The sequence below is a fragment of the Prionailurus viverrinus genome, chromosome B3 (genome assembly GCF_022837055.1).
Source record: "Prionailurus viverrinus isolate Anna chromosome B3, UM_Priviv_1.0, whole genome shotgun sequence".
Taxonomy (NCBI): Eukaryota; Metazoa; Chordata; class Mammalia; order Carnivora; family Felidae; genus Prionailurus; species Prionailurus viverrinus.
Genome location: NC_062566.1, coordinates 4,991,081 through 5,016,859, shown reverse-complemented (window position 1 = coordinate 5,016,859; position 25,779 = coordinate 4,991,081). Strand labels below are relative to the sequence as shown.

Sequence of the window (25,779 nt, the reverse complement as noted above, 5' to 3'; positions counted from 1 at the left end):
CAGACAGAGGGCAGAGTTACCTTCTCAAGTTCTTATGGAGTTGGGGGCACCTGGGTGAGTCAGTCAGTTAAGCATCTGACTCCTGATTTTGGCTCAGGTCATGATCCGACAGTTCATGAGTTCGAGCCCCCCATTGGTGCTGTCAGCAAGGACCCTGCCTTGGATCCTCTGTCCCTCTCTTTCTCTGCCCCTCCCTTGCTTGTGCTTAATCTCTCTCTCTCAAAAATAAACATAAGCAAACAAACAAACAAATTTTAAAAACCCATAAAGTTCTTACGGAGTTGAAATGAGCTGTCGTACTGCGTGAAATCTCAGAGCATGCTTTGTCTTCAGAGCCAGTGTCTGGATGAGGGTCTGTTGTCCCAGCAGAGCTCATCCCAGGAGACAGGGTGGGGGAGTGAGGGGGAAGCCTGTCTCTTGCTCCCACCTCCCCTGTTCCCCTGCCCAGGCTGCACTGCTTGGGAGGCAGCCCTGGGTGCTCATGGGGCTGGGGGGTGGGGGGGGTTGGGTACAGCGATGAGTCTGTCTGCAGACCGCCCTGACTGGGGCAGCAGAGATGGGGTGAGAGCTTGTGGGGCCTTGTCACCCACCGGGAGGGCTGGGTCGCTGGACCCTGGGGGGACGGCAGCCACCAGCATGGAGCCCTGTGCCTGGCACAAAGTTGCTGGTCCATAAATTAGATGAAGTAATTGGCCGGGAAGGCAGTCCAATCCTCCCCAATTCAACTCAATGAAGCAGGTACTGAGTGCCCTTCTGCAGGGGCCTGTCACCCCGGGAGCTTTTGAAAACACCAGCCTGTGTCATTAACCCCGTGAGGGCGTGGCCGGCCCTCTTTATAGGTGTGAGATCTGAAAGGTTCTGGGGTTTGCCCATGACATGCTGCCGGTATGTACTGGGGGCGGCATGGGAGGTGAGGCCTAGTCATGCTCCCCTGAATCGCTGCCAGCCTCCAGCCACGGTGCCCAGGCCAGCTCCAGAGCCAGGCCCCCTCAGCCCAGGGGGCCAGCAGAGGGGACACAGGTGGGGTGAGCCCCTGTCCTGGTCTGTATGTCACTTTCCCACATCCTGGGAGCCCCTCAGCCCCAGGCAAACCAGGGTACAAACTCGCCAGGCTCTCCACCAAACCCCAAATTCTCCCGGTGGACGTCTGCACCCGGCCCTCCGTGCAGAGGCCTCCACTCTGTCCCACTCAGCTTCCATCTGCAGGCAATGACCTCTGCGGGCCTACACGGGAAAACACGTCCTGGAGAGCTCGGGGACCAGGGACAAGCGCACTCCCCCATGGCTGCATCCCACGTCCCCCTCGGAGCCCGAAGCGGAGACCGTTCTGGAGGGGGAGCGGCTGGCTCACTCCTTCCTCCTCACTCGCAGATCTCTCCCATAAGGCAAGAAAGAAATCCACGTGTTCCTGTTTAAGCCCCCAACTATGCTTCCAGTGGGTGCCTCAGGTGAGCCAAGTCTGAGAATATCTTGCACAAGGCAGGTTGTAATCGGGATCTGCTTGGCTCTGAAACCAGAGTGTCAGCTGGCAAAGACCCTGCCCTTTGACCTTAAGCCTGTGTCTTTTCCATTAAAACTACACTGCACTCTGACCTTAAAAGTCATTTGGGGGGCGCCCAGGTGGCTCAGTCGGTTGAGCATCTGACTTTGGCTCTGGTCACGGTCTTGTGGTTCGTGGGTTCGAGCCCCATGTCGGGCTCTGTTGCTGACGGCTCAGAGCCTGGAGCCTGTTTCAGATTCTCTGTCTCCCTCTCTCTCTGCCCCTTCCCTGCTCGCACTGTCTCTGTCTCTCAAAAATGAATAAACATTAACACAAAGATAATGAAAAAAACATTTGGGGGGTGGGGGGCGCCTGGGTGGCTCAGTTGGTTAAGTGTCTGACTCTTGATTTTGGCTCAGGTCATGATCTCATGGTCTGTGAGCTCGAGTCCTGAGTCGGGCTCTGGGCTGACAGCTTGGCTCCCTCCTGGATCAGGACACCAGGAAGGCATGAGGTTACTGTGCTAAGCGTGGGTCCTGGGCTGAGGGCACCCCGCAGGACTGCAGTCCTTGCTGGGGTACCTCCAATGAGCAGAGAGGCATGGCAGCCTGCCTGGACAGGACCCAGCACCCCTCGGCTCACCCTAGGTCAGGGCTTCCAACCCTAACCTTGTCGGTGCTCCAGCCCCGCGTCAGTGGGTGAAGCCTGTGGACTCCTCAGAGGAATGGTGTTAAGTAGGTAAGTGGAAACATGCAGACTAAGGGGGAAACCTATTGCATTAGTTTGCAAGGACTGCTTGAGCCACAGAAATGTGCAGCCTTGAAGTTCTGGAGGCAAGTCCAGGATCAAGGTGTCGGCAGGCCCATGCTATTGTCACACTAGGGAAGAGTCCGTCCTGGGCCCCTCTCCTATGTTTTTTCATTTTTTTGATTTTGTTGTTGTTGATTTATTTTTGAGGGAGAGAGACAGAGACAAAGCATGAGTGGGGGAGGGCAGAGAGAGAGGGAGACACAGAATCCGAAGCAGGCTCCAGGCTCCGAGCTGTCAGGACAGAGTCCGATGCGGGGCTTGAACCCACGAACTGCGAGATCATGACCTGAGCAGAAGTTGGAGGCTTAACTGACTGAGTTGCCCGGGTGCCCCTCTCCTGTCTTCTGATAGTGCCCTGGCCTGTGGGGTATGGCTTCAACGATCCCCGTGTGTGGGTCTGTGTCCACATCTGCCCTCTAAGGACACCAGTCAGATTGGGGTAGGGGCCCACCCTACTCTGCTATGACCTCACCTTAACTGATCACATCTGCAAAGACCCTCTTTCCGAAATGGCTACTAAGGCACTGGGGGTTGGTGAGGACTTCAACATAGGCATTGGGGACACGGTTCTGCCTGGAACACCTATGAAATATTTTAGAAACCAAATTTATAATCTGTACCTTTACGTCCATGCTTCTCTACTCACACATTAGTAACGTGATCTGGTGGCCAAAGAATTACTATAATTTGGACACACACAGTCATGAGTTTGTGTAACTTCAAGGTATTTATGACTGTAATGCCATGAAAACATCCAGAGAGTCATGGAGGCTGCTGATACCAGTGGGGTGTTTCCCTACGTTCCCAGTTGAAGAAAGTGCTGTCATCAAGAGATTCTTAAAGTTAAGGGTGTTAATTTTTTCCCCATTCAAGTGCACAGACCCAAATTCGATCCTGAATCCCAGGTTGACAGCTTCTGTCCAAACCCAAGCCCACAGCCCAAGGTGGCAACCAAGCAGGTGAAAAGCCAGAGCAGCTTGGTGTCCCCACTGGAAATCGGCCCCGGGCACACCTGCCTCTGGGGCAGGGCACAAGGCCAGCAGGTGCTGTGTGGCCAGAGGCTGGAAGGTCAGGTGGGGCACCACGCTGGGGAAATTGGCCACCTCCAAGGCCACCTGTGTTGTTGCAGAAGACTGTTCCCCTCCTGTGGGGCAGGGGCTGGGACGATGGGCTTTGTTTCTTACCGCACAAAATACCCACCTACTGACAACCCAGAAGAGCTCTTTCTGAGCTGCCTCATCAAAGATAATTGCTGCTTGCAAGGTTCCTTCTTTCCCCAGCAGGATTTACATACAGCCTTGGGTGTTGAACAGGGATGGTCTCCACATGGCGTTGGGGTTGGTGGTCTGGGCTTGCCCCTCATCGGCTCCCGCTCTGGGAGGAGGGATAATCGGCCACCATTCCTGGCCCCGGGGGAGGCTGACAGTGCTTCCCGTGGCCTTCCTGTCCACTTTTCCACATCGGGAACTACAACATAAATGCTCTGACAGTCACCTTGAGACAAGGTTCTCAAGGACTTCTTACTCCATCACTGATGGGCTCCCCTCCCCAAAGCTCCATCCCAGACACGGTCTGGCCCCTGGGTGTCCAAGGAACCAATGCAATTGGGTGTGCTGGCCAGAGACTGGGTGCAAATCCCACATCCACCACTGGGAGGATGGCAGCCATTCTCACTGCAGCCAGGCTCTCTGGGTGCCCAGTGTGGTATTTAGTGCTTTACAGAACCTGACCTCAATTCCATTAGCCCTGCCATCACTGAATTGGGGACACACACACACACAGACCCACAGACCCACAGCCAGCTGGTTCTGCCCCCTGCCGCTACCAGTGTGAGCCCGTGGGGAGGAGCTTCAACCTCTTGCCTGGTTCCTCACCAGCAGGAAGCGGACAAGAATGCCCATCTCTGGGGTCACTGTGCGAATCAAAGGAGGCAATTATGCAAAGCGCTGGTCAGCGGCAACACAGAGGCTGGCACGCACATGGGGCCAGGCTCTGGAAAAGGCCCGCATGTCCCACGTCCGCAGCTCCAGAGAACGGGAGGCAGGTCGGCTTAGGCAGGCTCCTTCCTTCCTTGGCCTTCAGTATCCACCGCTCCTTGATTTAGACATCCGCTGGAGTTGTAGCTGGCGTGTCCCGCCTCCCTTGGGAATGCGCAAAGGTTACGTGTGCAAGTTTTGGGGCGTGCCCTTAAAGAGGCTTGCTGGTCACGTCCTCTTCTCCCCTTCCTACCAGCTGGAATGCAGAGGAGATGGCAGGAGCCGGGTAGCCATGTTGGGCCAGGAGATGGAAGCCTTGCACGCAAGCTGCCAGAGCAACAGGATAGGAGACGGCTGGGGACCAACCCTGCGGAGCTACCCTGGCCTTGGCTCGCTTACACTCACACTGAGGCTGCATAAATGCGAAATACCCCTTTACTTACCGTCTGTGCGGGCTGTCCTGCGGCCCATTAGGAGGCCGTCCCACCCCCTTCTGATGGCCACTGTCTGGGTCTCATGCCTGCAAGGTGGCTGGCTGTCATTGCACCACAGGGGCAGGAGTGGGCAGTATGAGGGCTGGGTGTCCCTCCCAGGGCTGTGCCTGGGGGCCGCGGAGGCAGCTGGGAGGGCGTCTCTGCTCGGCTGTTCTAAGTGTGCCATCTTTTTGAGATCGACTCACTAGTTCAAGTGATGCTTGTTGAACCTGGTGAGAAATGAGTTGTGACACTCCTGGGGCATCTGAACCAGCTCTTCATGCCGTTAAAGGTCAGTTTGGGTTCTGGGGGCCTGCACACCGCCGAGGTTCCGAGCACCCGCTGCCCTGTCCCCTCGCTCACATGAGCCGCGAAGGCTCATAAAGGAACATCAGGGGACGGGAGCGTCAGAGAGGCCACCTTGGGCTAAGTAATTGCTGGTCCCTGGGGCGATGACACCACCCTACCCCTCGACCGGGGCTCACAGAGATGAGTGCATTTAGAGTTCCCCTCACAGGGGCTTTTCAGGAAAGCAATCTGGATTCTGCTGCTGAAATAATCCGAGGAAAGGAACCTCTCATCTGGGTGCCGGAGGGTCCCTGGGGAGGGGGTCTCCGCACCCCCCAACTCACCAGAGGGGCAGACGCCAGTGAGTGGGGGGTAACTTCGAGCCCCGGCTAGTGGGGCCAAATCCAAGTCTGCCCGCGCCTTGGGTCCGAAGACTGGTCCCAGCACCCAGGGGAAGAAGCAAGATTTCAAGATTTTTCTCAGCTCTTTTATTAAGTTAGAAACAGAAGGAACACAACTCGGGGGACACACCACTGCAAGGCCCGCTGTGCTGTGCGCGAAGTGTGGTCATTCCACCTTGGCTGTCCTGCAGCCCGGGGCCTCCGGCGGGCGGCTTCCCCGCCACCCGCCTTCCCGGCCTCCCTGGTGGAGCCGTCTCCCGGAGCAAAGGAGGCCAGCCTCTGCTGTGGAAGGGCTTGTGGCCTCCAAGGGACCCAGGAACGCACTCCGCTTCCAGCTTTTCCCCAAGTGGCAGCCGATCGATGATGCCCAGTGCCCGGTGCTCCGGGGTGAGGGGCAACCTAGCCCCCGAGAGATGCCCACAGGCCCAGCGGCAGCACAGAGGTCCTGTGAGGGGGCAGGGTGAGACCACAGACAGCAAGTGCTTTGTGATGTGGCCCCACCACCAGTTCAGCCCGCTCCGGGGCCCCAGTCCTGAACCGGCCAAGTAGCACCGAGCGGACAGCAGGCAGCTGGCAGGCGGCCGGGGAAGCCACAGGTTTGGTGCAGGCCCCTTCCCCCTCCAGTGGTGCCCTGGGGACTGGCAAGGGATGAGCCAGAAGCCCGAACACCAGGTGCAAGCTGACCCCTCCAGAACCCCAGATACTGGGGATGTGCCGGTGAGGGACCCAGTGGCTGGGGAGGTGGAGAAATGAGCGAAGGACTGGCAGTTCTCTCGGGGATCACACTTGCCTTTTGCAGCTCAGGGAGCAAACCGGCCACCTGGACGCCGGGGGTCACGGGCCTAGCTGCTGTCATCCATGCTGGTGGGCTCCAGAGTGGGTGCCCTAAGGTGACCCTGGGGTCCTCAGCTCACACCTGCTCCGGGTCTAAGGGCCCTCACGGTCTTGTCGGGAGATGATGGGGTCATTGCCACCTCTTGGGACCGGCAGGCTCTGAGGGGGGCAGCCCCTGAGGGCACCCTCGTCTAACAGGACACAGGCCCCTGAGTCCCACTGCGATGGGGCATGAGTGTCCCTCTGCACCTGGCACAGCTGCCCTGACTGGGAGGAAGGTGGGGAGGTCACAGAGAGCACAGCCCCACCCTGGGGAGGGGCGCACAAGGGTTTCTGCTTTAACGCTGGGGGGTCTCAGGGCCATTTGCTAACGAAGTCCTGCAGGTGCCATGAGGTCACCCTATGGGTTTCTGCCCCCTACACAGTGTGTCTTCATTTCTCCCAGGTAGCTCTGCTCTCAGTCCTGGTGGACCCGGCTTCCATGAGACCTGACACACCCCGTGCTGGGTGACATTATGGTCACAGCAGGGCGACGAGGCAAAGGCTGTTTTGTCAGTGCTGTGTGACCGCCTGGTGCCACCCACCCCAGCCCGCCCAGGGCTCCTCTCAGCCCCCCGAGCGGGGTTTGCGGCAACAGGCCACGACTCTGCGGATGTGTCTCTGCCCCAAGGCCGAGGGAGTCCTGGGGTCGGTCCACGCCCCTCTGGAAGGTCCTCTCCCCTGCAAACCACCTCACAGAGGCCAAGGCCTCAGACAGACACACAGGGCTCTTGAGACAGCTTCTCTTCCCTTGTCTAAAGCTCACAACAGCCCCGAGAATGCTGCTCCCAGAGCCGGTGGGGCCGGCTTCCGGCCACTTCAAGTGCTGGTGTGGGGCCGGGCCAGGCTTCCTGCAGTGGCAGACAGGGTCAGGGCCACTCTGGCGGTGAGGGCTGCGGCCGCGGGGTGGGGACAGACACACGGAGTCTGCAGAGGAAAAGAGGGAGGGAGGGAGACAGAGTATGAATCATGCCCACATGGTTCTGTCCTACCCTGGAACAGAGTGATAATCAAGAGGCCACTGTGAGGGGCCTGAGAACAGAAGGCCTGGGTGTGAGAAGGCAGCTCTCTTGTTTACCAGCACTGCGGCCCCGAGCCCTGGCCTCCCCGCCTGGAACAGGGGAACTACCCACCTGTCCATTCAGCCACTCCAACCACATGCCCGGCACACCCACGAGCCAGCAGGTGCCACACTAGGCCCTGGGGGACAGGAGGGCAAAGAAATACAGCTGCCGTCTCCTGGATCATCCCCCAGGTGGGAGACACTGCACGCTTGTACCAATAAGTGCATACAGTAATCACAAGTTGACGGAAGTGCTGTGCATGAAAAACAAAAAATTATGGATAAGAACCAGGACTTTATTTTGGTGGAGGGTATGGGAAGGTGGCAATAAGCTAACCTGAGATGTGAAGGATGGACAGGAGTTTGCCAGAGGGGGAAATAGCAGTCCAGGCAGGAGGGACGGCATGTGCAAAAGTCCTGAGGTAGGAATCCGGCACATTTGAAAATCGAAATAAAGTAGGCCAGTGAGGTGGAAACAGCGAGGGGGTAGACCTGGTCACAGAGTAGGGGGCAGGGAGGGGTGGGACGGCCATGTGGTTAGAAGAACGGGCCAGCTGTGGGTGGCAGCCAGCACATTCATTCATGCCCTCGACAGACATTCACTGTGCAGCCCATCAACCTGGGCCATGATATAGGCTGTGGTGGCTGACGGTGGTGAATGAGGGGTAACCCTGTGGCCACCGAGCTCACACTCCAGCGCCAGCTTCCCAATCAATGCAGCGCCTGCTGTCTGAGCTTCAGCTTTTCCTGGGGAACACGAGGGGATGGATCTCAGCCTCCCAGAGAGGATGATGTGGTCTAATGCATGCGGAAGGCTTTGTGCAGAACCTCCTTGGAGCAGGTAAGAGAACCCAGCAGCTGGCCAGCACGGTCATCTTCAAAGCATAACCCATTGCGACAGCTCAGCATGACCCTGCGTGAGTTCGCATGGAGATGTGGCTGTGGACGTGTGTCAGGAAGGGACACCCTCGGCTGGAGCCAGCAGGCAGAGGAAGAGGAAGCTCTTGGGACAGCGGTGAGGCTGTAGTCTACGAGCAGGTTCTCTGGAGTCCTGTGCGGAGGGGGCCGGGAGTTCTCCGGAGGATTTTCGGGCGTCCTGCTCGTCCACGCACCATTTCAACACCAGATGCCACTTCCTCTGGCCAGCGCCGTAAGGGCCGTGGGCTCAGAGGCGGCCCTAGCCAAGCAGGCCCATTTGTGCCCGGGACACGGATGATGTCTGGCCAGCATGATGAGCTGCCCGAAGCAGGTGTCACGGTGGCTCCGGAGAGGCACAGATAAGCCAGCCCTTGGCACGGGCAGGGGGAGCCCTCCAGAAAGCCTGCGTGTCCTTCCAGCCAACAGGCAAAGAGGCAAGACACTCTCTGCAGAACATCAACGAATGATGACGCCATTCTTGGTTTTAGAGCTTTGGTTCTATTTAACCAGCATGCTCGTGTCCACTGCACAGCCGTGTACGAACTACACACATAAGGGGCTTTTACCTACTTGTCAGTCTGCACGGACTCAAGTAACATTTAAAAATTCAAGCCAGCACTGGAATCTGTGGGGCTTTCTTCTTTCAAGTGGGGTATACCTTCCCTCCCTCCCTGCCAAGGCTTCTAGAAGGTTGACTTGAGCTCTGTGGGGTCAGCACTCCCCAGGTGGTAGGCAGAGCAGCCACTGCTCCCTCAGCGGGGCTGGCGAAGACCCTTCACAAGCGAGAAGCTGGGTCATGAGGCTTCTAGGACCCCGAGATACTCTTAAGGTGGCAAACCTAAACCTTGGGCCTGTCTGCCCCACACCCTCCGGACACATGGGGCAGATGGGGCAGGGTGCTGTTCCCCTCTAGGCAGGGCCCCACTGCTGCCCCAAACCAAACCTCTGAGCCACCCACACCATGAGACCCTGACCTGGGGAACGGGGGCCCCTCTGGGCTGTCCCCTGTTGCTGAAGACAAGACTGCACCTAGGGGCACCCTGAAAGGCTGAGGAACTGGGGAGCCACACTGGCTGGCTCCTGAATTCCCTCCCAGCCCACACAGCTGCCCCCAGACTGGGACAGCCATGGGCCACCCCAAATTTTGGCAGGTGCTTCTCTGAGGCCTAGTCTCCTCATCTGTGAGAGGGGACACTCCTCCACCTTGCAGAGACAGGGCGTCAATGGTCACCCTGCCCGCACACAACAGGTTTGCCCTGCCGGACTGCAGCAAGGGAGGGCGCTGGCGTGCTGATCCCAGGCCTGGCATGGGGCCAACCCTGGTAAACACAAGCCCAGTGAAGAGTCCAGGTGCATGGATGGATGCATGGACAGACAGACGGAGCTGATGTGTTTCAAGAGGCCTGAACTCTTGCCTGGGCACCTTTCTCAATACACCAGGCCCGTCCATGTAGGTCTGCGCTCTGGGATTTCCTCTTGGTGGTGATTTCTTTGAAGGCAGGACAGAATGTGCTGAATTGCCCTCTGGTGGCAGTGACTGAGCCCCTCGTGGGGCCCTGAGGGGGACTAACCGGCTCAGCCTTTCCCAGAGCTGGGATTGGAGGCCCCTCCGCCCCCACACCCCAAGTGGCTGGGGCCTAACAATGCCTGTGCAGAGATGAGCTCCTGGTGGCCTGGATGCCTGCACGACATGCTGGGTGGGGGTCAGGGGAGGAGACATGAGGGCAAGGGCTGTGCCTTTAAAGGGCTTGATGGGGGCAGGGGGACTCAGTGGGAGAGAAAAAGAACTTTCGCGGCTGATTCTACACTCGGTGAGTAACCCAGGGTAACCCAGCCCGGGCTCTGGGGGCCTGCCATCACCCACATATGTAGATCTGGCTGGGACACTGGGGCTGGTCCTGGAGGTCCGCCCTGCCTTTGACGAGGGCAGGCGGAGCTGAACTGAAGCAGGGCAGTGCAGGGCGCGGGAACCACCCAGGGTCAGCCTGGAGGGCAGAGCCTCGGGAGGGGCCGTCTCTCAGGCCCCAGAGGCACTGCGGGGAGGCTGGCTGGTGGGCTGCTGGGCCACGTAAAAAGAAGACGGCTGGGATGCGGGACAAGAGCTGAAGCCTAAAAAGGCCCTCTGCCTCTGATGCAGATGTTGCTGGTGCAGGAGTTCGGGAAACGTGCAGGCTGGAGCTGCTCAGTCTCACCAGGCAGCATGGCTCTGGGAGGGTAGGGCCCAGGCGTGGCGTTCCGGTCCCGTCCAGGACCGGCTCCATCCTGGGCAATCAGCCTCTTTGCACCTGCTTCCTCGTCCTGGAGATGGGGCTGACGACAGCACCCCCACCACGGACTGGGCCGGACTGGAGGGACAAGGCCCCTGTTGCACTCAGATGTGCACATACAACATGCCTCGTGACTATGGGCGATGGACCCTTCTAGAAGAAGGGGCTAGCCCAGGGACGTGGAGAGGGCCCCCACCAAACCATCCCCAAACCATCACGGCCACCATCCTTCTGCATCACTGCCTTGCATAAGCGCCAACTCTCAACCCGCCCCTCACTTGGCCTCTTCAAATACTGTGAGTAACACGATTTTCACTCCTGTGTTTGACATGGCAACACTGAGCTCAGGGGAGTTAGGTAACCGGGGTCAAGCAGCCAGTAAGAGCCAGAACCAAGGAACGATGTGTCCCTGGAAAGGGGGAAACTCCTGGAGAGGTAAAGGGCTCACTATGTCCCCTGGCCTGCCCCCACCTCCTCCCACACGGGGATGAACCACTGGTCAGGTCTGTGGGGAGGGGTGAGCACCAGTGGGAGGAGCCCTCAGGCTCCACAGGTGAGCACCCCAGAGTGCAGGAACTGGGGGGTGACAGGAGGCACCACCATTCTCTTAAAGCTTATGCCCCAGGGGACCAACAACTTGGGCCGCTCAGATTTTTCTCTCCAAGAGGGAGGGAGTAGATTAAAACAAAACAGGACAACTCAGAAGCCCCCATCTATCTAGGCTGGCTTTTGGGGGTCCGAACACCCTGGACGTAGGAGGTGATGCGACCTGGGCCTGCCTGGCTTGTTCCCGTCAAGGCCTTGAAGGCCAGGCCACGCTGGTCTGGCTGGAGCATCCGCTCGCCTGGAGGAGCAGTCCCAGCAAAGTCGGAACCGCTCTGCTGTGCACAGCCTTCGGCACGCAGGCCAGCAGCCGCCATGTCACGGAGCAAATTAGGTTTTCGGTCCAGGCTGGCTCCTGAGGGGGTTTCTGTGATCTGCACTGAAGGGGGCACCTGGCCTGAGGGCCGATTTCTCAGAGCTGCCAGAGAGCTGCCAGGGGGTGCAGAGGCTTCCGGGTCAGCCTCAGAGCTGGGACTGGTCACCAGCCCTCCTGGGTAAGGAGAGCTGGCCTGTGCCGGAGGCAGAGCCTGGGATCTCCCACCCCAGGCCCCAGCCTCTCAGAGCCCCTGGGACCCATGCCTCCCTGCCTCCCACCCCAGAACCTGCTGCTCCTGTCCCAGGTGTGAGGGATCCAGGAGGAGGACTAAGGGCTGGGACACACAGCCTGGCTTCCCCAGGGCCTGACCAAGGAGGATGGAACCAGAACTCAAACCTTTCCCTTGTGTCTACAAACCCACCAGCCCCAATTCCTGAGCTCCCTGACAGGCTGGCTCGGGACACCCTGATCCAACCTCAGGACTGGCACTGACCCTGCCCCTCAAAGAGGCCGGTCTGGATAAGCTGGTCCTTCCCTCCACTTGACTCTGCACCTGCCCTCAGGCCTCGGGCAAGTCCCTCCTTGTGTCCTCCCATCCCCCCAAAGGGCACCTGTGCCCCTTAGCCCCCTGCATCCAGTGTCACCTCCCCCTTGGGTGAGGATCTCCTGTAGTAATGGCACTGAGAACAAGGGTAGGAGCAGTACCTTGGGCAGCGCTCTGCAGCCATCCTGCCCGGCCACGGTTCCCTCCTTCGGCATGCCGCCCACGCTGAGGTGGCCTCTCACCACCTCGCAGGACAGGAGCGCCCCGCTGCCTCCACCGGGGGCCTGGCCCCGCAGCTCCAGCACCCCCCTGGCCCCTTGAGTGCTCTGCCCATCATCCATGTTCCTCACAGGTCCCCGGGGTGCTGCTCACGTGTTGGATACACGCACTCGCCTGGTCTGGGGTGTGGTGTGGGCTTTAGCATTCGTGTTGTAAAGAGGTCTGGTCTTTGCCCCTGGCTTCTGGGAGATGATCAGTCATACCCATTAGACTGTCTCCACCTAGGGCAGGATTTGGGGTGGGCACATCTGCGTGACTTAGGGAAGGGGCTCTGGGTCATGCTGCACCAGGTGACCTGGAGGCAGAGTAACCACATGGGCCATCAGTCGAGCCTACGTGATGGGGCCCCGGGAAAAACCCCGGACACCTGAGCCTGTGTGAGCCTTCCGGCTGGGGAATATTCTGTATGTACGGTCAGCCACTGATGTGGGCACAGTGACACCATCCTGACCGCGTGGGGAGAGGACCCTGCCCTTTTCCTCTCTGTCCTTGGCTGACCTCAATCTGCATCCCTTCCCTGTACTTGACTGTGACCGTGAAGAGGATGCCCTTATGTGGAGACTGCCCTCGCACTTGGCCGGCTGGCCTCAACTCCACGTGGTGTTGTCTGAGGACCCCAGTGACTCTGACGTGCAGCGGTGTCTGGGAAGCACCACACCTGTCTGAGGTGGCTGTCTCCACGTGGCAGGGGGCTGACATGCTTTGCCCAAGGTCAACTGCAAGCAAGGGGCAGAGCTAGGCTGTAGCTCCAGACCCGGAAAAGGGTCCCGGAGCACCCAGCCACCTGCTGCCCCATCCACCCTCCCCTGGAAGGACACAGTGACCCTGACCCAGGTGGAAGGACACAGTGACCCTGACCCAGACCGGGCCCGGGCCCCAAGGTGCTGGCGGCTCACCTGGCTGGGCCCTGCATGCGCTCCTCACGAAGGCAGGTGTTTCCAGGTGCTGACAAAGGCAGTGGGGATGAGCGAGTAGGGCACCGTGGTGATGCAGTTCCACGTGTCCGATGTGGGGTCATAGCAGTCCAGGGTCTTACACCTCTGGGTCCCGAAGTAGCCCCCCACAACGTAGAGCTTGTTGCCCGAGGCCAGGGCGTGGCAGGACATGCGTTTGGCGGTCATGTCTCCGATCCGCGTCCACTGGTTGGTCTCACAGTCGAAGCGGTAGGCGGAGGCGGCCGTGAACTCGGTGTCACCGCCCATGATGAAGATCTGGCTGCCCAGCACGGCGGCCGCCGTGTACCGCCAAGGCTGGGGGCACTCAGCCTTGATGCTCCACCGGTTCTCCGAGGGGTCGTAGCACTGGACCTTGGACACCATGTCTCGGTGGATGCTGGTCCCCCCGAAAACAAACAGCTTCAGCTTGGCGCTCACCACTGCGGCATTGCTGACGCCGTCCCTCAACGGGGCCACCATGGTCCACTTGTTAGCCCCGGGGTCGTACTTCTCCACCTGCTTCAGGGAGACAGACGGGGAGGCCGGGAAGACGCCTGCCAGGGACGTGTGTCCCCCGACCACGTAGAGGCAGTTCTCCAGCTCGGCAGAGCCGTGGCCGAAGCGGGCGATCAGCATGGGCGCCGCCTTGGACCACTCCTCATGGACGGTGTCATACACCCACACGTCCTTGGAGACCCCGTTCTCGGAGCCCCGGCCCCCGGTCACGTAGACCTTGCAGCCGATGGCTGAGGCGCTGAACTCCTTGCGGGGGCTGGGCAGGTCCGCCTTGGGGATGATCTCCTTGGCCTTGTGGTCCACCTGGTAGATCTTGTCGCACATGAAGGTCTGGCCCCCCAGGATCAGCAGCGTGTGGCCTGCCTTGCGCGGCCGGGCGCAAGGGCTGGTGACCACCCCGTCGTTCTGCAGGATCTTGGTCTTGCAGCGGAGCGCCTCGTCCACGATGAGCCTGGTACGCTCGTCGGCCATGAGGAGGGCCTCGCCGGAGACGGCCTCCTTGAGGCAGTCGGACGGCAGCAGGGCCAGCCGCACGCTGCGGAGCAGCTCGGGCAGGTGCACCTTCCGCCGCTCGAGGTCGTGCTTCACCCACTGCAGGATGGCCTCGAAGACCACGCGCTCGTCCTCCGTCTCCAGCTCGTCGCTGGAGATGAGGTCCAGTAGGGTGTCCTTGGACAGGCTGTTGAAGTCCTCGCTCTGCCGCACCGCCTCAAAGTGCACCAGGCACATGCGCCACGAGAACTCGTACAGCCGGCGGCACTGGTGAGCGTCCGACAGGAGCATCATGCCCAGGCAGTTGGAAGGGAAGAGGTTCTTCTCCAGGAACTCGGCGGCGGCGTCCCGCACGTCGTGGAACTGCAGCATGTCACCGGCCTCCAGCAGAGACTCGGCGTTCTCCTCGTTGATGACGATGCGGGACGAGTAGGCGAAGTCCAGCAGCAGCTCCAGCACCTCGGGGTGCAGGTTGTCCTGGAAGTTGACCGTGTCGTCCCGGCTCTCCCGCAGGCCATGGCTGAACATGGCCTCGAAGTAGCGGCTGGAGGCGGCCAGCACGGCGCGGTGGCAGGGGAAGGCACGGTCGCCTGCCCACAGTGTGACGTCCGTGAACATGCAGTGCTTGCGCAGGGTGTTGAGGTGGGCCAGCACGCAGTCGGGGTGGGAGGCTTTGTGGAAGAGGGTGATGTTCATGGACCCCGTGCTGCTCCGCGACTTTCGGGTCTCATGGACGCTGACCGACATGCTGAGGCGACCTGCCAGGGGACAAGGCCACACAAGGTGAGAGGGGCTGGCCCTGTGCTCCCCACCCTTCAGCCCCTCCTCTCTCAGCTCCGCCCCTCCCCTTGACCACGTGGCCAGGGAACGTGCGGGTGGCAGTGGCTGGTCTGACCTCTGCCCTTCAGAAATTGCTTTTGTTGATTTCGGGCCAGCTGTGGAACCACACGTCTCTGGCCTGGAGATGAGCCATGTCTGGGTGGCTGTGAGCTGTGGCTGCCCACCCCGGGACAAGAGAACATGCAATATGGTGTCCCTGGGCCACTAAGCAGATGGCAGGTCGGGGCGGTGCTAAGTAGCCTGTGCCCTGGGCCACATCCCACCCTCGAGCTGCCCTCTGGGGCCGAAGCTCCCGTGGCCCGTTTCTACAGCTGGAGAAGCCAAGGCTCAGAGAAGCAGAGTGGCTGGCTGCCCAAAGTGCCGGAGCCAGGATCCCCATGTGGGCCCTCCAGCTCCAAGCCCAATCTCTACTCTCCACAGGCCCAAGGAGGCTGATTCTTTCCGGGTTTTCTGTGGCAGACTGGAAACAAGGAGCCCAGGGAGCCATGGAGCCCGAGCAGAGCCTCACATACCACCACCCCTCCCCCACCCCCCTGCTCCCAGCCAGACCTGGGCTGAGCTGGGCTCCTAGCAGCACTGGCCAGAGTCCCTCACCAACCCTGCCCTTGGGAAGTTCCCAAGAGCCACCGCTACAGCCTAAGGGCTCAGTGTAGACACATTCTCCAAATCCAGGGTCTTCAGAAGCCTCCTGACCCAGTGGGGATGAGCAAGGGTTTGAAGGCAAAGCTGGGCTCACCAGCGGCTCACCTGAAAGACACCGGCTCAATTCTGAGGTCCCAAAAAGCAAGCCACGAGAAAGGTCCAGGTGACAGTAGGGCATGCTGACCACTAACGCAATCCAGATTTGCCTCAGCAACTGAGCTTCCAAATGAGCTTCCCTAGGCCCTACAGGCGACTCCAGGATCTTGGGCCATAGTGAGTGTCTCACCTGCCTCCCTCCTGTGTCCTCCTCTGCCCCGCCCAGGACTTGGCCCTCAGAAGGCTGCTCTGTGTGGCCAGACACAGGCTTGTCACACACTTGAACGTGCGGGATTCCAAGGCATCTTCATTAAAGTCCAATAGACAGGGGCACCTGGGTGGCTCAGTCGGTTAAGTGTCTGAATCTTGATTTTGGCTCAGGTCATGATCTCATGGTTTGGTGAGTTCAAGCCCCACGTTGGGCTCTGTGCTGACTGTACAGAAACTGCTTGGGATTTTTTTTTTTTTTTCTCCTTCTATCTGTCCCTCCCCTGATCATGCTCTCTTGGTATTTCTCAAAATAAATAAATAAAACTTAAAAAATATTAAAAAAATTTTTTTAATGTTTATTCATTTGTGAGAGACAGAGTGAGCAGGGGAGGGGCAGAGAGATAGGGAGACACAGAATCAGAAGCAGGCTCCAGGCTCTGAGCTGTCAGCACAGAGCCTGACATGGGGCTCGAACCCATGAATTGTGAGATCACAACCTAAGCTGAATTTGGCTGCTTAACCAACTGAGCCACCCAGGTGCCCCAAAACTTTAAAAAATGTTAAAAAAAAAAACAAACCCAAATCTAGCCTTTTTTCCTTTTTAATTTTCAAAAGTATATAATTCTCCCAACCCCCACTCCAAGTCAATTTTCTGCTTAAGTAATAATCTGGTAAGGGAAGGAAGCGATTTCATGCTTCAGTGAAATCGTAAATTAGTGTCCAAGTACAGTGCTGTCTCTCTGCCTCACTCCTCCCCTGGCAAAGAACCAAGGAAACCACAAACTGACGTGATCCGAGCTGCCTGGGCAAGGCCCCTGCTCCCTGGGCCCGGGCTGGGTCTGGCTCTGCTGCTCTGGCCCCCAAGCTCCAGGCAGACCTCGAGTCGATGATGCACCAGAGACACCACTGTGCACACCAGCCACTGGGCTCTGGGGTCATGAGGTGAGCCCACGGGGATGGGGGGTGCAGCCAGCACAAGAGTAAGAGAGGTGGGCCAAGGCTGGACAGGATAGTTCCTGTTCGATCGTCATCCTGGGGCACCCCTTCCCTGCAGCTCAGTGTTCTCTTCTGTAAAACGAAGTCCCTGTCCTGCTCAGGTCTCAGGGGCACTCAGCTGTTGGCAAGTATTTACGGAGCGTGACCTCTCAGCCTGGCCCTGGGGCTGGGTGGCACGGGGATCGGGAGGCCTCGGTGGCTTAGCCCCCTGAGGCTTTCCTGGCAGCTTGGCACGTACCCCAGATCTGAATTCCAGACCCTGCACCATGTTTCCCCGAATCTTGCTCACAGACATGTTCCCAAACATGGACGTTCATTGAGTTGACTCTATCCATCCCGTCCCCACTGTGTCTGGGCTGAACAGGAGCGATGGCCTTTGACCTGTGCGCCACGCTGGGGGTGCGGCCCCAAGGACTCCAACTCGGGTCCAGGTGGAGACTCCCTACGGAGGGGGTTAAGGACGGCACAAAGCAGGACTCAAAGAATGAGAAAGCATCAAAAGGCAGGGCAAACCCACACAGAGCAGCCACGTTTGCCCTGGGAATGAGGTCAAGTGGTGACAAGGCCAGTGCTGAGTGGGCAGCCCAGGGCCCCAGAGCTGACTGATGTCTTGCTTAGCACCAAGATGCCTGCCCGCTGATGCAAATTCCCCGCACAGGCAAAGAGCCAGGGATGGGCGTACACACCCAAGCAGGTTCCCACCCCCAGATGGCTGCCTGTCTGGGCACCTCCGTGCCGAGGGCAGAGGCACCTGCCCGGCTGTTTCCTCAGATTGTCCCACCTCCTTGTGAGCAGTGCCTGCATCTGAGCCAACCTCCCAGAGACAGCAGCCATCAGTCATGCACGGACTTGCCCTGGTCTGTGAGGTGATGTCCCAGAAGCATCGTGATTCCAGAAGGTGGAGGGTCTCATCACCCCAGTTTACAGATGAGGATGCTGAGGCCCAGACACAGGAACGGAATCATGTGAGCTGCAAACCTGTACCCAGGTCCCTGAGGATCCCCAGGGCTGTGCCTCTGCTCTGGGCTGGCCGGCGTGGGAGGACCGGCCTAAGAGCCAGAGGCCCTGGGTGCTACTCGCCCTGTGTCGGGCCCCTCACCTCAACCACAGGACATCTGGAAGCGGCTCGCCTTGACCGTCACGCATCCAGGAGATCCCTCAGCATTTCCTCCAGACCCGCTGCTCCCCAGGCCAGGCAAACGGGAAATGGCACCAGCATGCTCCTTCTTATTCAGGCCAAATGCCCAGGCTCCCTTCGTCCCTCCCCGGCACCAGCACCCGGCCCCCACCAAGTCCTGTGGCTCCTAAGTGAGCCCCGAGTCTGATCCTTATCCCCACCTCTGTCCCTCCCTTGACCTCTGGAAACCCCTGACTGGCTTCTGCTTCTTTCTCCACAATCTGTGCTCCATCCAGAGACCAGAGTGATGATCCCATCACGCCCACCTCGAAACCCTCCAGGGGTGTCCCAGCGCCCTCAGTGAAACCCTAAGTTCTCACCGTGGCAGCCAGGTCCCACTTGAGTTGACCCTTCCTCACTGGCTACCCCTCTGTCATCACATCCTGCCACTTCCCAACTCGCTCGCCCCCTCAGGCCACACCGGACTTCTTACTGGGCCTTAGGACCTTTTCACAGGTTCCTCCTCGGATTGGAATGCTCCCCTGCCTGTCTACATGGCCCACCCCATCACCTCCTCAGAGAGTGACCTGACCACCTTTTGGGGTCACCTCCTCTCCACACCTCACCCAATTCTGCCTTCCTCACAGCACCCACTGCTATGTTAATATGCGTTCGTCCCCAGTCTCCCCAACCTGCTGAAGGTGGACACCACGGGTAGGGCCAACTGATGCGACCCCAACACCCAGTGGGACCTGGCACAGAGTGGTCACTCGACTCGACTGAATGAACCCTGCCTTTGCTCATGACGAAGCCTGGAGACGCATACAGTGCACGGAATCCCCTTCACCTTGAGCGCTCGTCCAGCCGCCCCAGAGAAGACGAAGGCTGGGCTGGAGAAGGCACTTGAGGGGGCCGCCACGATGGACGCGTGCGGTGGACACTCACAGCCTCGCTCGGGTCAGCGCTCGCAGAACCCGAGGCTGGGCATTTGGGCCCGGCTGGCCAAAGCGGCAGATCACCGGGCCCTGGCCCTGAGAGTGGAGCCCGATCCGTGTGCAATCCTACCGGCCACCGCGATGGGCCAAGCAGACTCTTGTCTGCGATGTTTCCTGAACTGCAGGGGAAGGTAGAGGTGCCAAGAGCACTGGGGCAGGGCAGGGGCAGGAGTGGTCGGTGGCCGTACCACCCAGGACGGGAGCTGCACGGAGGAGGCAGAGCCCACGGCCAGGCTGCCCTTCTGCTCCAAGAGGGCTTTCCTTCCCTTGTCACCTAGAGCCGCAAGCAGTCCGAGCACTCACTGCACATCAGTTCCTGGGGGTCAGTGACCAGGGGCTGCTCTCCTTGCTAAGGGGTCTTCTACCTTCTCCACCTGCAGGGAGGGCACCCCCCGCACACCGAAAACGGGTTGTATGAGATGGTTTTCCGTGTTCACTACCAGTCACACAGGCAGCCCCACGCAGGGCGGAGGATACGCAGGGTGCAGGACACAGGCTCCCGGCCAGTGGCGGGAAGAGTGAACGTGCCAGAGTGTGTGTGCCCAAAAGCGTGTCTGCCCAGAGCCTCCTTGGCTCCCTGCCTTGGGGGCCACAATAAATCAGACGCTCTCATGCTGTATCACAGAACTACTCTGACTACCTAAGCGTTGTCCTGGGCTTTGATGGATTTAAGGCACGTGAAGTAATAGCCATGCTCCAAACGAGCAATTTCTCATCCTGCTAAGAGGTATTGACCCACCTCAGACCACACTTCTGCTCACACTGCGATCCTCACCTGCACAGAAGCAGTTAAAGTGCACCCAACAACAATGTGCCCGGCTCATTTCTCCCATCACCCTTGGAAAGTTGAAGAAACACACAAGGAAACAAAGTAGCCAGTGGTGAGACCTGCAGAAGAAACTTGCCTGTTCTCCAGCCACAGGAAGCTGAAGGCCCCCACTCCCAGGAAGAAATGCGCCACAGGATCAAACTGCTGCCACTGTCCAGAAAGCCCGACTCCATCTGGCCGCAGCACCGACCCCCTCCCTGCCTCCCTCCACGTGCCAGGGGCCCGAGTTCCTCAAAATCAGGATGTCAACGCTACTGCTCCTTGCGGGGGGGAGGGCCAGAGGGAGCGGGAAAGCCCAGGGCCCCGCCGGGGGGTTGCAGGTAATGTGGTTCTGACTCACTCATCAACCATAAGCTTCCCGAACAATCCCCACGTGCTACGTACCAGGCGTGGGAGACAGGGACGGACAGAGACAGGTTCCTGTCCCCGTGGGCCTGCGGTGTGGGAGGCAGAGACAGACTAGCAGTGAGGAAACAAAACAGCAGTAGGTCACAGTGACAAGAAGATGGTGGGGTCACTTAGGCTTCTGTGAAGAGGGGACACGTGAGATGAAGCTTAACCAATGAGCCAGGCTATGACGACGGGAAAGTACGCTTCCAAGTGGCAGGGCTGCGGACACAAAGGCAGGGCAGAAACAAGGTTGGCCCATTGAGGGAAGAGAAAGGCCAGGCCGACAGGTAGGGGCACAGTCACGTGGGGCTGGGGGATGACTAAAGATGCCCACAAACTGTGACACAGCTTCCACTGACAGGCAGGATCTATGTCCCTTCCCTTTGAGCAGGTTCTGTGACCGACCAAAGGGAGCCGGAGAGATGCTGTGCCCATTTCCAGGCCCAGACCTTCAGACACTGGCAGCTTCCACTCTTGCAGTGCCCCCTCCAGGAGAAGCCAGACAACGGGAGGCCTGACCACACCTCGAGGAGACGGCAGCCTGCCACGTGGAGGAGGGCAGCCCGGCCGTTCCCCCTGCCCTTCTGGCCACGGGAGCCCAGGCACCACACACGCGAGTGAGGAAGTCGCCTTGGACAGCCCATCTGCAGCAGGTGGGCCCCTGCCAGCAAGTCGGAACCGGGGCCCCAGACACTGGCCTCAGTGACTGCAAAGGTCACGCATCACCCAACCTCAAACCCTGAGACAGATCCTGACTGAGCAACTGCTGGAGGCCAGGCTACATTGAAGGCCCAAACCAAATCAAGATGGCGGCTCTCACTCTTGATCTCGGGGTCGAGATCAAGACACACGTAACAGAAAGGCCAAGGTGCGAGCGAGGTGGGAGGGGGCCTGGGGGTGGGGAGAGAAGGCAAGTATTCTCCAGATGCCTCTCTGGTGGCGGCATTCTGACGGCTGTGACAAAGTGGCCTGGAGGGAAGATCAGGGTTCCTCAGGGACGGCAGACAGAACGGGGTCCCTGAAGGCCACAGCCATGACCGTGTGGCGCTGGGAAAGTTCACTTGTCTCCCTGGGTCTGTTTCAACCACAGAGTGACACTAAAAGCAAGTGACAAACCAGACAGTACACGACACACGCTTCCAGTGGCCTGGGCCTCTAGCATATGCTCACACGGCCAGCTGTTCCAGTATTGTTGCTGTTACCACCACGTCCGCTGAACAAAGAACGGAGCAGACACTCCGGATCCTGACTCCATCCCTACCCTCCGCTTTCTGGTTTCATTTTGTTTTGTAAGTAAGCTCTACGCCCAATGTGGAGTTTGAATTGACAACCCCGAGATCTAGAGGCACCCGCTCCACTGACAGCCAGCCGGGCGTCCCTCTGCTTTGCTCTGAATAAGGCAGTGCTCACGGTCTATTCGTGTTTAGGTTGTTCGGATTTTTTAAATGATTATATGATATTGTTGCGATCAGAAAAAAAACGCTAAAGGTTTCTGTCAAGCCTGTGAGGTCTGTGAAAAAGGAAGGAGTTAAATGCTATTAAACACCACATAAGCGCAGGGCTGTGTGATTCAACACCCGTTCCCAGGCAGGGATCTCGGGACTGACGCGTGACGCTGCGGCCCAGATGCCTGCCCCACCCCACCCCCACGTCTGGGGATCCAAGCACCTCAGGGAGCCTGCAGGGTGCAGGGGTATCCTTCTTCCCCTTGCCAAGTGGAAAGCAGACTAAGCACCCTTGTAGAGCACACAAATCTAATTGTTAATTGAAAGCAAATCAGTATGACCAGGGTAACTGAATCAGAGGCGCAGATCATTCCAGATACGAGCGCACTATCACACAAAGGGCCCTTTCCCTAAAAGCCTCTGCCTTTCAATGGTCCTTTCTTTAAGCAAGTAATAAAACTTTATGTACATTCAAAAAATTGTAGGTACCTTTTTATTATTTTTATTTAAAAATTTTTTATTTTTTTGACAGAGCGAGCATGCACTCAAACAGGGGAGGGGCAGAGAGAAGGGGAGAGAAATCCCAAGCAGGCTCCGTGCTGTCAGCACAGAGCCCGATGTGGGGCTTGTACCCACGAACTGTGAGGTCATGACCTGAGCCGAAATCAAGAGTCAGACACTTAACTGACTGAGCCACCCAGGCGCCCTGCAGGTACCCTGTTTTTAATTTAAAATGCAAAGGATTAGAATTATTTGTATTTTTGTGTGTGTATGTATTTTGATTTTGTTTTCCATCTCTTTATTGTGCAAGATTCCAATCCTGCAGTAAAGTCATGATAATTGTGTAACACGCCTTGTGTCGGCTGGATGCAACTTTGCCCCACGCCAGCCCACAGCCTCACCCCATCCCTCCTGCAGGGGAATGGGCTGGCTGTAAGGGCAGTTCGAGAACAGAGCCTGGCTCAGGGAAGGGGTGAGGGTGTTGCTTCACCCAGCACTTAGTAACAAATGAGGTTCCTCTTTTGGTGGAACCCAATGACTCTGCATCGGATGGCTCCCCATGAAAGGCAGAGAGCAGATCGGTTCGCCCCTGAGCTCATCTCACGGGGCAGATTTCCAACTGCCTTCCACACCTCTGACAGACCACACTGCGGGACAACCCGCTTCTCGCCTGCTATCTGAGGTCTTGATCACCAGTGCCACAGTGCCTCCCCTACAGTGCCCCGTGGTGGGCGGTTAGTCCTAAGGCCCACCCGTCCACCTGCAACCAAAGCCTGGAAGGGGATGGGGATCCCAGGAGACCCGGAGGGGGGGCAATGGCTTCAGCGCCTTCTCCACGTGCTCTTGCCTTTTCCCTCGGTGCTCCCTCAGGTTAAGCACACTTGAGGAAGGACAGCTTCTTTGGCTTCCAAGACTGAGCCGGGATCCAGGCTGCTGCAGCCTCTGCTAGCCAGGAGGCCGTGCTCTTATTACAAGCTGATAGACCTACCGAAGTGGAGGCCAACTCTGCTAGTGTGCAAACTTCCCCTCTGGGGAAGGGCTCGGGGGGTTGCTCTGCGCTCGTTTACCTAGGGGAATAGGCCCCTCCCAGAGGAGGCACAGGACAGGAGGTGAGGGGTCAAGGCTGTGCAACCCTCCTGGACGATGAAGCAACACTTGTTGCAAACGGTAGAGAGTTCTGGTCAGGAAGGGAGCCAGACGAAACGCATGATCACCAGGGGCCTCTGCCATGCTGGGCGTCGCACACAGAAGGGGTGGTCCCCCAATCACGCCCGGCCCGCTCAGGCCTGTCCACTTTAATCAGGATGGGCCAGGTTCTGCAGCATCAACAAACACCCCCGTAGCTCAGAGGCTTCGGAGGACGGCAATTTCTCTCTGGCTCATACCACTTGCATCATGGTTCGGGGGTGGTGGGGGGTGAGTGTGAAGAGTGTCCTTGTCATCACTATCGGCCCCAGGGACCCAGATGACAGAGCAGCACCCCGTCACCGGTCAGTAAGCCACAGGGAAGAGAGAGGGCGCTTGGGAACTCCGCACACGGCCTGGAAGACACACACCTCTTTCGCTCCCATCTCCTTGGCCCAAACCAGGCACATGGCTTCACTCACCCACGAGGGGCAGAGGCACAATCCTGCCACCTGCCCCACTGTTTCAGTAACCTGCACGTGGGAACGGGAGCTCCGAGATTAGCGGCAGTGACAGTTCCACCAGCACTAAGTTATAGCTATCAAGGACTTGCTCCATTGCGGGCGCTGCTCCAAGTGCTTTCTGTGTGAACGCGTGCAACCCTCACCACGGCCTTATGTCCAACCCTCACCTGCACCTCACGGGAGGGACGCTGGGCAAAGAGCTCCCACCTCTGCGCTTTGTGAGCCCAGATCTGTATCGTTCTTTCCACACACCAAAGGGACAGAAGAGAGGCTCTGGGGGCCACAGCTCGGGGCTCCAGCCACTGGACACCCTTCTCCATATCCCCCTTGGAGTAACCCTTGTCAACCCTTCTGCGCACCTGGAACAGCGCCATCTCGAGGAGAATGAAGCCTCCGTGCTCCGAGACACCCAACGCGGGTAATGAATCAACTTTTCTCCTGTGGGTGGCAAAGGGTCCTAGTGTGAAAGCGGCCTCTAGGGTCATTTTCTGGGTCCTGTTCAGATGAGGACACCTGGCTAAGCAAGGCCACCTCAGGGAAAGGATCTAATGGTCCCCCACGCTGTGTCTAGCTGCTCAAAGACAAGGTCAGGGTTCTGTCAGCTCCGCACCGGCCAGGTTTTGTTCTTTCAGAGAAGCCATCTTGCTAAGGAGAGAAGTGAACCCTAAGGACGGGCTGTATGGGCCACGTACCCAGCCCACAGCAGCCACGGCCACGGTGCTCAGCACCCTGTTCTCTGCTCAGAGCCCTGCCTTCTCAGTGTGAGCTCCATGGACCAAGTTAGACAGGCCAAGGGGCACACCCAGGAGCTCAATCATTTTTACTGACAAGACAATGTAGGATTGAAAAGCACAAGATACAAAAGACGCAAATCCCCTGGAATGTCAACCCAGAACACAGGCATTTTCATGAGGGTGCGGGGGGAGGGAGATGATGGCTGGGGACACTGCCCTGCGGGGGGCAAAACCTCATTCTTGGGCGGGGGGAGGTGGAAAAGATCTTGTTGTTTTTATATACAAAGCATATGTGCACAGCACACAGACTTATATCTGGTATTAACATTTATGGGAGGGTAAGGAGAATCGGGGAGGAGGGGGAGAAGTTCTAAGAAAGTTTTGGGGGAAGGTGACAAGGTTAAGCCAGTCTCCGAACAGAGTAACTATTTTTGTGTTGGCTCATTTTTGCCTTTTATCCCCAAACGTTTTACATTGTTGCAGTTACAGAACGTTATTTTACATTCTTTTTACCGATTTACACAGTTTCCATATTCCTATCCTTCACTCACTACTGAACAAAGGTGGATTGAGTGCCCGTGGGGTGCAGGCCCTGGCACCCAGTCTTCCGGGCTCCCTCATGAAACGGCCCAGCGTCTGTGTGGTTGTCACATGTAACTTTTGGTGTCTGTGAAACGCAGAACAACTATGACTTAGGAAGTCATTCATCCACAGTTCTAAAATTTCTATCAAACAAATCACATCTCTGCTTATGTTGAATTACTGGTATTTTCTTGAGATACAATCTTGGGAGAAGAATTCTAGATGTTTGATGTCACAAAGTCCTAAAAGTTCTGTTTGCCGTGCTTAACCCACCCCTGCAACAAGGCGACTTCTTTCAGCTAAGTGGGGGGGTGGGGGTGGGTGGGTGGTGTAGACACCTCCAAATTCATCAGGGCAGGGCAGACAGAAGCTACCACTCAGCTTCTTCTGCCATATCCTGTCCCCCCTCAGCTCGGTGGGGCCGCCTGGACCATCTCTGGCCCCCGAAGCCGGGAGTCTGCAGGTCTGGCTGTTGGCTCCAGCTGGGATCAGGGCCAATGTAATGGATACCACTGCTCT

At 58.2% G+C, this 25,779-nt stretch overlaps 1 protein-coding gene across 1 annotated transcript in view; it reads right to left on the bottom strand.

Moving 5' to 3' along the window:
- Positions 1–6,217: 6,217 nt before the first annotated feature.
- KLHL25 (kelch like family member 25) overlaps positions 6,218–25,779 on the bottom strand; it is a 33,552-nt gene continuing 13,990 nt past the window's right edge. Inside the window, exons 2-3 of the mRNA XM_047864309.1 lie at positions 13,188–14,992; positions 6,218–7,228 (exon numbers count right to left, since the gene is read on the bottom strand). Coding sequence (XP_047720265.1) covers positions 13,212–14,981 — 1,770 coding nt within the window. The 5' untranslated portion in view covers positions 14,982–14,992 and the 3' untranslated portion in view covers positions 6,218–7,228; positions 13,188–13,211. The remainder of the gene's footprint in view (positions 7,229–13,187; positions 14,993–25,779) is intronic.